Source organism: Protopterus annectens, chromosome 2.part2 (genome assembly GCF_019279795.1).
Source record: "Protopterus annectens isolate FY-2018-M chromosome 2.part2, PAN1.0, whole genome shotgun sequence".
NCBI lineage: Eukaryota > Metazoa > Chordata > Ceratodontiformes > Protopteridae > Protopterus > Protopterus annectens.
In genome coordinates, this window is record NC_056730.1 from 1,107,290,642 (window position 1) to 1,107,305,936 (window position 15,295).

Genomic DNA, 15,295 nt, shown 5'->3' on the forward strand with positions numbered 1-15,295 from the left:
CTACCGCCTATATGGTAGTTCATGGGTACCGAATGCACTTCTTGGCATTGAGCTTGAGGCTATGACTTTGACACCAAGCATCTGTCTCTGTGAGGCCCATTTCCAGAATGTCTACATCATTAGGTGATTCTATTATGGCTCCCAGTTTGCAGTCATCTGCGAACTTTGTTAGCCAATGACCTTAAGAAATAAAAATAAATAATAAATTAAATGTCTTCACTACCGAGTCTATTCACTTTTTACATTCTGTGTAAGGTGAGAGTCAGGTATCCCTGGTTTACATGACAGCCTTATGGCCCATTCATTCCTGCCCAGGTACTTGTTGGGATTCTGGCAGTAGGGAAGAGGTCAGCTAGTGAGTCCCTTGGAATGGTTTACCGCACAGCTATTTCTGGACAAGCAATAGCTGCCAGATCAGGGTAGGATGTGTACCCTCCCCTGCACACATCTCCTATTCCCTGACTCAGCAGGGTAGCCCCTGTCTAATGCAGCATATGACAGTGTGGCCCTTACAGGTAATATGTGCAACCGCCACTAGGTGTCACAACTGCCATAGACTTAGCAGCTTCCGTTCCACCTGAGGAAGAGCAAGCTGTCACCAACCACTGATGCTCATCCTCTCATGGCTAAAGTATGTATACCTGCTTGCAGAGTTTAATTGTTCAGTATACTTCAAATGTCATCCTGATCTCCTAACACCCAAACTGCTTTAAATGTTGCCTACCCAAATGTACACAGTTAGTACACTAGATTGATGCTGTGTCTCATTTCCGACCCAAAGGCACCATTTACCCCACAGAATTCATACTGGGCCATTTTCTTCCAGTTACTCAAATCATGCTACTCTCATCCAGCTTTCCCTATTCAAGCATCTATCTCTGTAAGGCCAATATCGCCAATATCCTGGCAGACAGGTTCAGTGCAAACTTCTCCACCCCCTCCCCCCCAAAAGAGCAAGTATCTATCCTGGCAGAGTGCTGCCTCCCAAACATCTCAGATGCTCAGGTGAAGGCTGCCCTCTCCAAAGCAAAAAACACTGCTTCCATGGGACCAGATGGCATCCCAGGTTGAGTCCTACATGAACTACAAGAGGAACTAATCCCTCAAATAAAACAGCTATACAATCTCAGCCTCACTACAGGATATGTGCCCACAGAATGGCGTACAGCAACAGTGGTCCCACTCCACAAAGGTGGAGCCTCTACGGACCCTGGAAACTATCACCCCATAAGCCTGACTAGCTTAGTCTGCAAGGCTATGGAGAGGATCATCATGGAGCTCATAAACAAAGACATTGGGGACCTACAGACACTAGATCCTACCCAGTTTGGCTTTGTCAAGGGCAGATCCTGCCTTTTGAACCTGGTTGACTTCTTTGAAACAGTCACCAAAGCCATAGATGAAGGGAAGGTAGTCCACACAGCCTATCTGGACCTTGCAAAGGCATTTGACACAATACCCCACTCGGGCATCATTGATAAGCTATCCGGCTTAAATATAAACCCCTATGTCACAAGATGGGTTGCAAACTGGCTCAAAGACAGAACCCACAGAGTGAGAGTTGCTGGAGCCATGTCAGACTCGAAACCGGTCATAAGTGGCGTCCCACAGGGTTCTGTCCTGGGACCACTCTTGTTCGGTATATACTTTTCTGAGGTACAGGCAAACGTGGGAGGACTATGGCTCACCAAGTTCGCAGACGACTGCAAACTGGGCGCCATAATCAACTCTCCAGCTGACACAAACATCCTTCAAAAAGGTCTCACAGAGACAGATAACTGGTGCCAGCGCCATGGTTTAAAGCTAAATGCCAAAAAATGTATAGTCATACCCTTTGGCAAAAACAATGTTCCCACAAATTACCACATAGGCGGAAACCCATTAAGTACAGAGAAAGTTATTAGGGACCTGGGGACCCAAGTTGATAGCAATCTCTCCTTTGAAAACCACATTGCCAAAGTGGTTAGAAAGACCTTCTACATAGCCCACCTCATCACGAAGGGTTTCACATCTAGATCAAGAGAGGTAATCGTGCCTTTATTCATCCCTCATCAGGCCCATCATAGAATACAATGCCCCTTTTGGGATGTACCTTACCCAACACCTGCAGCAATTAGAAAGACCCCAAAAGTATCTCACCAAGAGGATCAAGGGTCTCAAACAAATGCCATATACTGCTCGGTTAAAAAAACTCCAGCTCTACTCAGTTGCATACCACTTACTTCGAGGCGATCTATGCCTGAAATACAAAGCTATGTCAAATCCAGAATTAATGGACATGCTCCACCTCAGTAAATCTAAATCCCTTAGAGCCACACGCTCGAGGGACTTGAACCTCAGCACAGAAATAAATAGAACTTGCTGGAGGGACAGGTTCATAACCCAGAGGCTCCCTTCACTCTGGAATAGAATTCCAGTTCATGTGAGGCAGAGCACCTCACTGAATCTCTTCAAGAAGAATCTCGATAAGTGGATGGGGGATCGTAGGTTTGTCCCAGGGATTACTCCCATGTCACTATTAGACAGAGGCACAGTAAATTAAACCTTAAAAAGGGCACAGTATACTCAAATCAAGGGGTGGCGTAAGCCATACAGAATCGGGCTAGGCTTATAATTGCCCCAGGGCAGATAGCCTAGTATGAACCTATGAACCTATGAACCTAAGACAGTGATGATTCAGCACGCCTCTTTTCAGATAGTAGGGTCCCATGGATCACCAGCCCCTTCAGACCATTTCCACTAAGCTCCAAAAGCGGCTACCTGAGTCAAGTTTTTACTTAATCCCAAGAAGACAATAGTTATGTTTTTCTCTATCAGATTTTCAACCACACTCTGTCCTGTGGCTTAAGTATACAGTCACCCTCTGGGACAACAGATGCCTCAAGTCAAGGTCCTCAACAAGTATGAGAACACTGTTATGAAGAAAATCACAAGGCCATGCTTTGCTGACCGATCCATTATTACAACAGCTGAACCTTATATGCTACCAGTGAAGCCTCAGAAAATAGGAATGTGTGGACTTTGTCGTCCCCCCGATGCAACAGCAGATCTTGAATATCTCTCTAAACCTCTACTGTTTGCTCATACGTGGAGTTAAGATGGCTGACACTGGGACTCATAACAATGAACCTTACTTCTTTATCCAGTTCCAACAGTTACATACAGTGGCATGGGCAGAGGCTACCCAGACTGCACTTCTCATATGGCATGGTAAAGCATCTTTTCCAACTTCTATAATTTTAAAATGTCCTCAAGAGGCAGACATCTGCCCACTAACATCATCACAAACATACTTCTATTTAATTTGCAGCATTGTGCTTTGAAGTCTAACTAAAGGTTTCTAACATTGCAGACATAATCCAAACAGAGATAGAACTGTTTCCCTTTCTAGTTCAGTTCTTTTGATTGCCTTTCTCCCCTTGGTCTGTTTTCTGATACTGAAAAAAAGACTAAGGTAAAAAAAAATCTCCACAGTATTATCTTTTTATCTGAACTGTTGAGTTTCTTACTGCATTTCTCAAAATTATATACACTGGAGCAACAGGTGCCTTCCTAATGTGCAATGGGTATGTAAGAGCTGTGGCATCTCTAAGGAAGTGCCAGACATAAATTACTTTGCCTTCTGCCTGTTCCTGTTTTGAGTACCTTATAGTCTAAGTATAAACATGTTTTTTTTTTCCTGCTACATTGTTCTACTGCTTGCTTTCCGCTGACACAACCGTTGGTCTAGTTGTTTTAACAAGTTGCTAAAATACTTCTAAACTGACTGCAGTGCTTTTTCTGCAAATCTTTGTTGTTGTTTACTTTGCTCATGTGTCTCTCACTTAGAATATTAGCACTAAGCAACTTTGCATCTCACTTTGCTAATTTCCCACTTTATTCCTTTACTGGGATTCACAGAAATTGGTGCGATCTGTACTACACTGACGTGGTGAGGTGTGCCATTGCATCCTTTTGAGATTCAAAGTCATGCATATTCCTGAAAGAGTAACAGCTTATTACTAGTGAATCTACATGATTATGAATCACTCAGCTGAGCAATAATCTTACCAGACCATACACAGGCACAGACCTACTCCACACAGTGCCAGACAATCACACACATGAGTACACATGCACACACTCATGCAGATATACATACACACATGTACATACAAACATAAGCATATGCGTGCATGCATACATACACTCATGCAGATAAACACATATATGCACATACAAACACACACATGAGTGCATACACACACTTATGTAGATATACATAGACACATGCGTAAACACACACATGCGCGTAAGTGCACACATCACTGATGGAGATATACACACACACACACACACACACACACACACACACACACACAAGCGCATACACACACTCATGCAGATATACATACACACATGCACATACAAACACACACACACTTGCGTGCATGCATACATGTACTCATGCAAACACACGCGCACACACACACACACACACGCACACACACACATGCACACACACACACACACACACACACACACACACACACACACACACACACACACACACACATACACACAAACACATGAGCGCATACACACACTCATGCAGGTATACATACACACATGCACATACATAGGTTCATAGGTTCATAGGTAGGTACTAGGCTATCTGCCCGAAGGCATTTATAAGCCTAGCCAGAATTGTGTTGGCTTTTGCTGCCCCCTTAGATTAGTTCCCTGTGCCTCTGTCCAGCAGAGCCATTGAAGTGATCCCCGGGGTAAACTTTCTATTTCTCATCCACTCGTCAAGGTTTCTCTTAAAGAGTGTTAGCGAGGAGCTCTGCCTAATGTAGATTGGAATCTTGTTCCAGAGCATGGGAAGTCTCTGGGACAGGAATCTATCCCTCCAGCACTTCCTATTTATTGTTGTGGTAAGGTTTAGATCCCTAGAGTGTGTGGCTCGAGGGGATATGGTTTTCTTTAGGTGGAGCATAACCATCAATTCTGGGTTAGACATGGCATTGTATGTCAGACATAGACCACCTCTGAGTAGGTGGTATGCAATCGAGTACAGCTGGAGTTTCTTCAGTCGAGCTGCATAGGGAATCTGTTTGAAGCCAGTGTCCCTCTTGGTGAGGTACTTCTGTGGTCTTTGCAGCTGTTGCATGTGCCTTGTAAGGTACATCCCAAATGGGGTGTTGTACTCTATGATGGGTCTGAAGAATGATGCTTAGAGGGGTACAATGACCTCTTTTGATCTGGATGCAAACCCTTTTGTGATTAGGTGGGCCACATAGAAGGATTTTCTAACCACTTTGGCAATGTGATTATCAAAGGAGAGATTACTATCTACTTGGGTCCCCAGATCCCTTATTATGTCTTTTGTATTTAGGGGGCTACCACCTATGTGGTAGTTTGTGTGTACTTTGTTTTTTCCAAAGGGGATGACTATGCACTTTTTGGCATTTAGCTTGAGGCCATGGTTTTTACACCAGATATCTGTCTCAGTGAGACCCTTTTGGAGGATGTCTGTGTCAGTCAGAGAGTCAATTATAGCTCTTAGTTTGCAGTCATCTGTGAACTTGGTCAGTCATAGACCTCCTGTGCTTGCCTGTACCTCTGAGAAGTATATGCCGAACAGGAGGGGTCCTAGGACTGAGCCCTGGGGAATGCCACTTGTAACCAGTTTAGAGTCAGACCTAGCTCCCACAACTCTTATCATGTGGGTTCTGTCCATGAGCCAGTTGGCAACCCATCTCATGACGTAGGGGTTTATGTTCAGACTGGTGAGCTTGTCTATAATACCCGAATGGGGAATGGTGTTGAAGGCCTTTGCTAGGTTTAGGTAGGCTGTGTGGACCACTTTTCCCTCGTCTATAGCCTTGGTAACTGTCTCAAAGAAGTCCACCAGGTTTAGGAGGCATGATCTACCCTTAACAAAGCCGAACTGGGTAGGGCCAGTGTTTGGAGGTTCCCAATGTCTCTGTTAATGAGATCCATGATGATGTGCTCCATGGCCTTGCAGACTAAGCTAGTCAGGCTTATAGGGCAATAGTTCCTGGGGTCTGTTGTGGCTCCACCTTTGTGAAGCAGAATAACCATTGCTGTGCACCACTCTATGGGCATGTAGCCTGTGGAGAGGCTGAGTTTGAACAGTGTGTTTAGGCGAAGGGTTAGTTTATCTTTGAGCTCGTCATGTAGGATGCAGCCTGGGACACCATCTGGTCTCAATGATGCTATGTTTTTGGCTTTGGAGAGGGCTGTTTCAACCTGAGTGTCTGTGATTTCAGGGGCACTACATTCTTCTGGTATGGTTATGAGCCCTTTTGGGGGTGAGGGGGGGGGTGAAGTTTGCACTGAACCTGTCTGCCAGGATGGTGGTAATATTGGTCGGTTCATTGTATTTTGTGCCATTCTGCACTAACTCCGAGCAGATCTGAGAATTGCCACCTAGATTCTTGACCTAGCTAAAGAATGCCTTGTGGTTATCTTTGGAGTCCTTGGCAATTTTTTTTTCTAAGCTAGCCTTGGATGATTTTATGAGGGATCGTAGTTTCTTGCTGATACTGATCAGGGATGTCTTAGCTTCTTGGGATTTTACTCTTTTCTGTACTAGTTTCCTCCTTCTATTGTATATCTTGTTTATGGCAGGGGTCCACCAGACTGGTTTCCTTTTCTTGGAGGAGTGAGTCTTGGTTTTGCTTGGGATAGCACAATCCATGCATTGTTGTTCTTGTAGGTGCCCATAGAGTGCATTAGTAAAGGATTTTGTAGCTTGGGCAGCATTATCCTTTAGCATGGGGGCTTTGAAACTTTCCATCTTGGTCTTAAGTAACGTGAAGTTTGCTTTTGAAAAGTTTTTCACGGTGGTTTCTTTGACCGGGGTGGAGGCGGAATGTAGATATCCAGAGTGATTAGTTTATGCTCAGATGTAACCAGTGAGGGGTTGACCTCTGATGTGGAACACCAGTCGCCCATGTTGGTGATGACCAGGTCCAATATGTTGTCACATCTGGTGGGGGTGTTGAGCAGTTGGTCCAGAGTGTTTGAGTTTATAAATTCTAGGAAATGTTGGGCAAGGGAGTTAGTACTTGAGTAGTTCTCCCAGTTAATGCTTGGGTAATTGAAATCACCCAATATCAGGGTGCTTGTTAGGACCTTTATGTTTCCCAGTGTTTCCAGAAATACGGAATGGGTGTCCTGGGACATGGTGGGTGATCTGTAGCAAGCTACAATTTGAATTGCAGTTTTGCCTGTTGTTAGTTGCACATGGATAATCTCTGAAGCATTGTGCTGTGCCACTAACCTGGAGGTGTGGGTATCCTTGATGAATATGGATACGCCCCCACCTTTTGTATTTTGGTCCAGGTTTTGTGTCCGAAATGTATGGTATGAGTTGTAGCCTGGTAGTGCTGGGGTGCTCTCTGCAGCCTTAAACCAGGTTTCTGTTACTGCACATATATTGATTTTCTCCATACTGAGGAGTGCCTTGAGTGCGTGCATTTTGAGATTTAGACTTCTGGCATTGAGCAGCATTACCCTCAGTTTTTTGTTACTTGTGCTATTTACAGTGGTGGGTTTGTCTTTTGAACCTTGCTTAAAAAAGGCACTATGGGGGTGGCAAGAGCCTTGATCAGTATTCGAAAGCCTAGGGGTGACAGGTGCAAGCCATCTCTTGTGAAGCAACGCGGCTTGTCGAGCATGTCATCCCAGGCTGACAGACACTGGATCCCCTTTCAATGACACCAGCAGCTTAGCCAATTGTTGAAATTGATAATTATTTCTTTATACCGTGGTATCATTCTTGGTGAGGGCAGGATGCTGCTCAAGGTCAGGGTCATACAGGCCTGGGCTACATGATCAAAGAGCTCTTCCATGTCTCTTTTCATGTAGTCCAGGGAGGTATGGCTCAGATCATTACAAACACACATGCACCTGCGTGTGTGCATACATAAAGTCATGCAGACACACACACACACACACACACACACACACACACACACACACACACACACACACACACACACACACACACATGCACACATACACATGAGCGCATACAAACACTCATGCAGATATACATACACACATGCACATGCAAACACACATACACTTGCGTGCATGCATACATACACTCATGCAGGTGCACACACACACACACACACACACACACACACACACACACACACACACACACACACACACACACACACATGCACATACAAACACATGCAGATATACATACACACATGCATGCAAATGCATTATACACACACACACACACACACACACACACACACACACACACACACACACACACACACACACACACACAAGCAAAGATGAACAGTCAGACATTCTCGTACTTACATCTTTTGCTACTTACCTGGATTTCTATTTATAACAGAAGAGCTGTCCAGCTTCTCTATACAGAATAGGGAAGATAGAAATGTCTTCAGAAGGTATAGCTACTAAGGGGGATAAAATGAAAATGGAGTTTAAAATCAGAGTAGAAATAAAACAGAAAGAGATACTGTTCAGAAGTAATATCAACTAGTTTAACAGAGGTTAAAGTACTGCAGAAAAGCAGAAATCTTACAGAACAAGAACATGAGGAGCAAATGCAGGGTGCTAAAGGGAACTATTTTCTGATAACTCCAGAGCACAAAAACTTTTTGCACAGTTAATTAGGCAACAGAAAGTAGAAAGGATATTTGGCAAACTTAGGGAACCTATAACAACAAAAAATAACCAGAGATCCTATGGAGGTTTTAGAAATATTTTGGATATTTTAAGAACATTTGCATAAAGCAGAGCAATGTGGAAACCAAGAAAAAAGCACAAATGGAAATATTTATGAAAGATTTAATTATGCCAAGGATAGGGGAAGATGACACCTAACAACTAGCAGCTAAGATAGGAGGGGACAGAAAAACACTGATGTGTGGAGATGTCTACAGGGAAATCTCCAGGAATAGAAGGTGTTGCCAAAACTGATAGATACAGCTCAGTGTGGTCTTGTGAAGGGGAGGCAAACATTTTTACAACATTACTAGAACACCGATGAGCCATATGAAAGCAGAGTGTAAGAAAGTACTGCTGTTGTTGATGGGTCTTGATGCACAGAAAGCATTCAAATAGTGTAAGCTGGGATTGTGTGAGATGGGGAATGGACATACTCACATTCCCTAATACAATAATAGAGTTAATTATGATGGATTGTGAGATGGGGAATGGACATATTCCCATTCCCTAATACAATAATAGAGTTAATTAGGATGACATATGAAGGATCAGAAAAAAGAATTAAGGTGACAGCATTCCTCTCTGATAAAATTTGAACAGAGGAACCAGGTAGGGGTGTCCTCTTTCCCTTTTTGTTATTTGCTTTATATTTAGAGCCATTGACAAAGAAAAGAAGGGACTCAGAAATTCGAGGCTATAATTGGTATGGTAATCAAGAAAAGTTGATTTTATTTGTGGATGATATTATTTTGTATATGATTAATACAGAAAGGGACATTTCTGTGTTGTGGAACATTTTGAAACAATTCCAAGTCTTTTTGGGATATAAAATTAATGAAGATTAAAAATAGGCTATAGTGGTAAACTATGCACCCACACATGTATTGGTTCAGCCATACCCATATCTAAGGGGAAATGATAAAATGACATATTTAGGTGTATGGATTAAAAAAATTCTGTTATGGCAGCTAAGGATATGTGGTAAGAGACTAAATAAAAGCAAATAAAAAAATGACATACTGGAAGCTGTTGTTTATGGATATGGATAGTAAGATACAAGCAGTGAAAAGGTGTTTAGTCCCTTTAGTTTTATATATGGATCAGGCATATTTTACCAACCAGGGGAGAAGGTGTAGATAACAGTTAATAAAAGAGTTGCAGGAATTTATTTGGGAGGGGAAGAGGGTGGGAGTTAAGTGGGATAAGCTGATCCTCCTCCTAGAACAAGGTGGTTTAGGATTACCTGAGTTGTATGGATATTTTAGAGCAGTGCAATTGAGGCTCATATGCTTAACATAAGATGAAGGTTATAAATCAAACTGGAAAAGAATGATGATGAAGTTGGGGGTCTGGAAATAGGAGAGAGAGTTTGGATGCCGATCTTTAAGGAGGATAACAGAAACCATACAGAGTATTATATTAATACATTTTCCAAAAGAATTCTAAGAACTTAAGTCAACACAGAAATGGAGAAAGGAGATTTTGTCAATATGGATGACCGCAAGGGAGAAGGGTATAGAAGTTACAGAAAGGTAATAGACTGGGATGAGGCCAATCAGAAGTTTGCACTGCAAGTTAGAGATGGCCTTCCCTACCAGGGATTGATATCAGAGTATAAGCAAAGAAAAAGGAATGTCCCAAGTGAAAGATCAGCTCTAGTAGAGTTTTTGAGTGTAGAACGAAGCTGATGTCTAAAACAGAAGCTGCTGTTAAAAAGGGATAATTAGCAGGGTGTATAAAATATTGTATGATAACAACAAGCATCAGTCAGAGGAGGTTAGAAAAGATTGGGAACAGAGGCTGGAAAAGCAATTTAAAAAGGAGCAATGGAAGGGCATATGTACGTCTGGCTGCCAAGTATGCAACAAAGTCCAGAAGGTTTAGTATTTTTGCTTGGATATTTTTGCATAGGTATTTTTATACCCAAAGTAGACTTCAAAGAATTTTTCCTTTGGTAGACAGCAAATGCTGGAGGTGTGACGAGAAAGAGAGAGTTAACTGGGGACATATTGTTTGGGAGTGTAATGAGGTGTCAGATTTTTTTCTCATCAGAGTACTCTGTCAGCAATATTGTGGGAACAAATGTCTGTAACTAAGGAAATGATTCTTTTGAGCTGGGATACAAGATCTGAATTATCTAGACACAGCATTCTTTATTAAGTTTAATGATACTGGGTGCCAAAAAAGCAATTACTAGAAAATGGAGATCAAAATCTGAACTAAGTGTAATCGAAGTATAGAACATCGGTAAAGTGATAAAAGAACAGTAAATGAGATCTTTAGAAAAGGGAGGGAATGGAAGCTCTGGGAAGAATATATGCAGAATTATGTTCAGATGGAGGAATGAGGTTTATGAGAAGGTAGGAATTGCACAATACATGCAATTTTGGAGTGTATGACAGATCCTATAATGACAGAAAACATATATACAATGTATAATGCATGAAAAAATGTTACTATGGTTAGTTTTCTTTTCTGTTAATATATGTGGGCCAATGACCTAAGTGATAATTTAATGAAGATGTTTGAAAAAAATAAAATACTTACTATTCCACTAGCCAATGATGCTTTATCTTCCTTCTTCTCAATGGCTGACACTGCATCATGGCTTCTCTAGGTTTCATTTTTCATCTACTCTATAGTCATTGAGCACCTTTTACACTAGCATTTCATGATTGCTGGTCATCAATCATGTGCCAAGAAGAGAATCAGATGCCACCTAAAAGGTGCTGGTTTGCACACAAGTTTAATATTTTGTCCACCATAAGTCAATGAAGCCATCATTGCCTTGATGGTGCATGTACAGTTTGGAAATCTGTGATGGAGTTATCATTTCTACAGTTAAATATATGTGAAGCAGCAATACTCAATTGCTGCCTGGATAATGCCATGCAGACATGTGGAAAGTCATGGTTTTATGCTTCTACTTTGATCTGTTACAATTATGTTTCCTTTTGTACTCATCAGTAATGATATAGTATGCTACAGTTGGAAACAGTCCATTGGTAAATCTCCCCACCTATTTATCTAATAAATGAATACATAAATATCTATCTATCTTTATGTGTTTACATACATATGTACTAGCATACATACATATTCTATAAGTATAGACAGTGATGAGCAACCTTGAACCTGTGACAGAGGAAATAAGAGAAGAAAAAGATGGTAGAATGCTGGGTTCTTACCTGACTGATGATTTCTAGTAGGTCAAGTATAATTAAATTGGCTTCTGTGGCCAGGTTTCCGCTGATCAGTGCTTCTTGGTCAAGATCAGCTTTGGATCTAGAATGAAAAAAGTAAGAATTTGATAAATCAGTGGATTAGCTTTGATAATTATCAGCAGATGTTGAGTACTTTTCTTTTTCTTTTCTGTTCTTCTCCCATTTGCCATATTCTACCTTACAGTTGTCAAACTTCCTGTTGCAAGTTTTCTTCACAGGCAGTACTGATAGTATATTATTATGTAGTTATACTCTGTCTAAACTAACTGGTTGCTAACTGTTCTGTCTGCTCCACATTCCACATACTTTGTATGTTCAGTGTTACCTCACTGTGCATTTTACTTTATTCTTTAGTTCTCAAGCCACTGATAACTGGTTTTGTTAGTATCTCCGTTTGTGTTAACATACTGCAACTTGCTATTACTGTATTTGCCTTTTGGCCTGGATCATGTCTGAAAAGGATCTTTAGACCAGTGCACCTACCTGGTTTTTAACAACTAACTAGTTACATAAGCAGATATTTACCATTTGAACTGCAGATTTCATGTTCTTTTATCAGTAAGTGTTCTGCACATTTTCAGTACTATTTTGTAATTTGATTACAGCATGTGGTAAAGTTCACCACCCAAAGGATATCATTACAAAAACCTTTGATTAGTTCCAGACATCTACAAATTATACTCAAACAAGTCCATCATCTCTTGCCGAGATGGTTGAACCTGAACATATAAAATACAGAAAAAATGGCTACAAAGACTACACTGGTTTTTAAACTCAGCTTTACTAGAAACTATCCTGATAGTGGTTTTAGCTGTTTTTCACAGCACCTGTGTTTGTTCCGTTCAGAAGAAAGGGAGATTGCACAGTAATAGTAAATAAGGAGCAGGTGAGGAACTTTTCCTGTACCCGTCCAGTTGGATAAGCTACATTTTACTAAGACAATAACTTATATTTTCTCATCAATGTAGACAACTGCATTATGTCTACTTCAACATTTCTTATACCCCAAATTGATTTTAACTGTACTACCTAAATAAGACTAAGCCATGTCTCCACTACTGTAGTTGTGCAAAAATATCTCCCCATATCTTCCCTAATCCAATCATCTTGCAGCTTCACACTGGGCCCTGTTAGTCACATTTATTTCTTTTTTTTCTGAAAGATGACAACTTAAGCACTATTTAAGAAAGTCTGACAAAGTGAGGGCCAGACTCTTTGTACGTAACATAAAAGTAAAGTCGCGTGTGTTCTTCATCATTACAGCAGATCTTCACAAATAATGTTATACAATGTAACATGAAAATAATCATTGTCATACATAAGAACCCAAAACTATGCTTGAAGTACTATAAATCTGAAATGATGTAAAAATATGATGTTATTGTAAGAGAATATTCTCCAATATCTGGAAGAAGATTAACTAGTTATCACCTTCCCTAGTGTAAGACCCTATGCAGTGAAGGATAAATAATTGTTAAGCATTCCCCTAAGTGCTGTTACAGTCAGGTATGATGCAAAGGGCTAGCAGCAAACAGTGTTGGCCAGCAAAGAACAGTGGCAAACAGAAAAACAACTTTGTTTCTGCCTGCTGACCATGACTCTCAACCGTCACTGAGTTTGCCTCATATTTTTGTTCTCTCCCTCATAAATGTTTTGATTTTCTGGTAAATCAGTGAAAATTACAGTGAGATAATAACACCAGATATTACAATTTCAAACTCCTTATTGTTCAGAAGATGCATATTGACGCAAAATCTGTTGTTCAATTACCATTTTAAGTGAATAAGAACAATAATGGAAATCTGTCCCTGATTTTGGTCCTTTGTCCTTTATTTTTAGCTTTGTCCAGAATGCTTAAGCAAAGACACTAGGAGGTGTGCTGCTGTCTGTTTGACAATGCTAAGTGCTTTACTGTCTTTCAAAACTGCTATAACATTTAGCACTACTTCATTTGTTTATGTAACTGCATTCACTAAAAAGAATTACACTCAGGACACCAGTCACAACCCTTTATTATGTCTTTTTGACTTGACATGCGTAGATTCAGGTTGAGTATCACTCTAAAGGTGAATTTCTTGGAATACGTGTCAAAAAAATATACTGGTTTTGATCGGAGACCTTATCACAATTATATTTAGAGATACTCCCACAGTAGGATGCATGCCTAGTCAAACAGTTATATTTTGCCTTTTACCGCTGATTCCATATTTTCATATTGTATACCATTTACCAAAAGGGACATGCCTAGGAGTAAGAAGAAATCCAAAGCAGCAGTAACAGAATCATGTGTAAATGACAGTATTGCTCAACAACATAAGATGCAGTACTGTATTTCTTAGTATAAGTACATCTGTTTTGATTGTATTAAATGTAATCAGACAAAGCATATTTTTTCTATATACTCTTATTTTGTTAATTCTAGAGACGGTATATTTTCTGACTGGATTCTGGGATTGAAAAGTTTGTGCTTATATAGCATCACAGGACCATTGTTGCATTTTTGTAATTTAAGGGCACAGTGTCAGAATGTTAATTTTGTAATATTATTTATTTATTTGAGATTTGTTGACTGGGTTTGTCCGACTGAGTGAGAGGCCTTTTTCAGCGGAGGCCCAGGGAGAAAAGCTCAACAATTAAGTATGACATATACAATAGCAATATTAGATACACATTAATACTAGAAATGAGAAAAGGTAGTGACAGGTAGCTATTAAAATCATGCACAATAATTACATTCCAACATCATTCGGACTACAGTTTCATTAGGAGGACAGTATGTTGGCTATAGCAGCAGGTCTGAAGTATAATCACTGTATTACATAATTAGCAGTCATTCTTGAAGAGTATAAACCACGATAAATTAAGCTCAAGTATATGTGCAGCTTTGAGTAAAAAAAGGGAGAAAGAAAAGGGGGTAGGTTATTTTGGGTAATTTGGGGACATAGTGTCAGAATGTTAATTTGATTTAAGTCAAAGGCCATCTAAGACAATCTAAATTGAATGGAGATTCATTTTGCTTGTGGGTGAGATTGAGAACAGCCCTTAAAAAGCACAGGTTGTAATACCATCACTGTACAAATAAGTATATCATGCTTTAACTGCTCCAGACTATAAGATGACAAAGGGAAATATTCTCTAATTCTAATAATTACAATGTGAATTTAGAAAAAGATTTACTGTCTGACTGCTTCATTGACTGAGAGTGTCTGGTTTAGCTAGCACTACAGGATCCTGTTTTTAGCAGTCAGCTGATGATTTCATACTGAAAGCTCTAGAATCTTGACTTTTTCATTGTTTAAATCTAGGTGCAAACCAGTACAGAACTGGGTGTTTCAACTAGG

General features: G+C 40.5%; 1 protein-coding gene across 1 annotated transcript in view; it reads right to left on the minus strand.

The window, feature by feature from the left end:
- The window catches only part of DOCK8 (dedicator of cytokinesis 8), a 1,731,107-nt gene that overhangs the window by 402,421 nt on the left and 1,313,391 nt on the right, over positions 1 to 15,295 (minus strand). Inside the window, exon 35 of the mRNA XM_044064485.1 lies at positions 11,919 to 12,015. Coding sequence (XP_043920420.1) covers positions 11,919 to 12,015 — 97 coding nt within the window. The remainder of the gene's footprint in view (positions 1 to 11,918; positions 12,016 to 15,295) is intronic.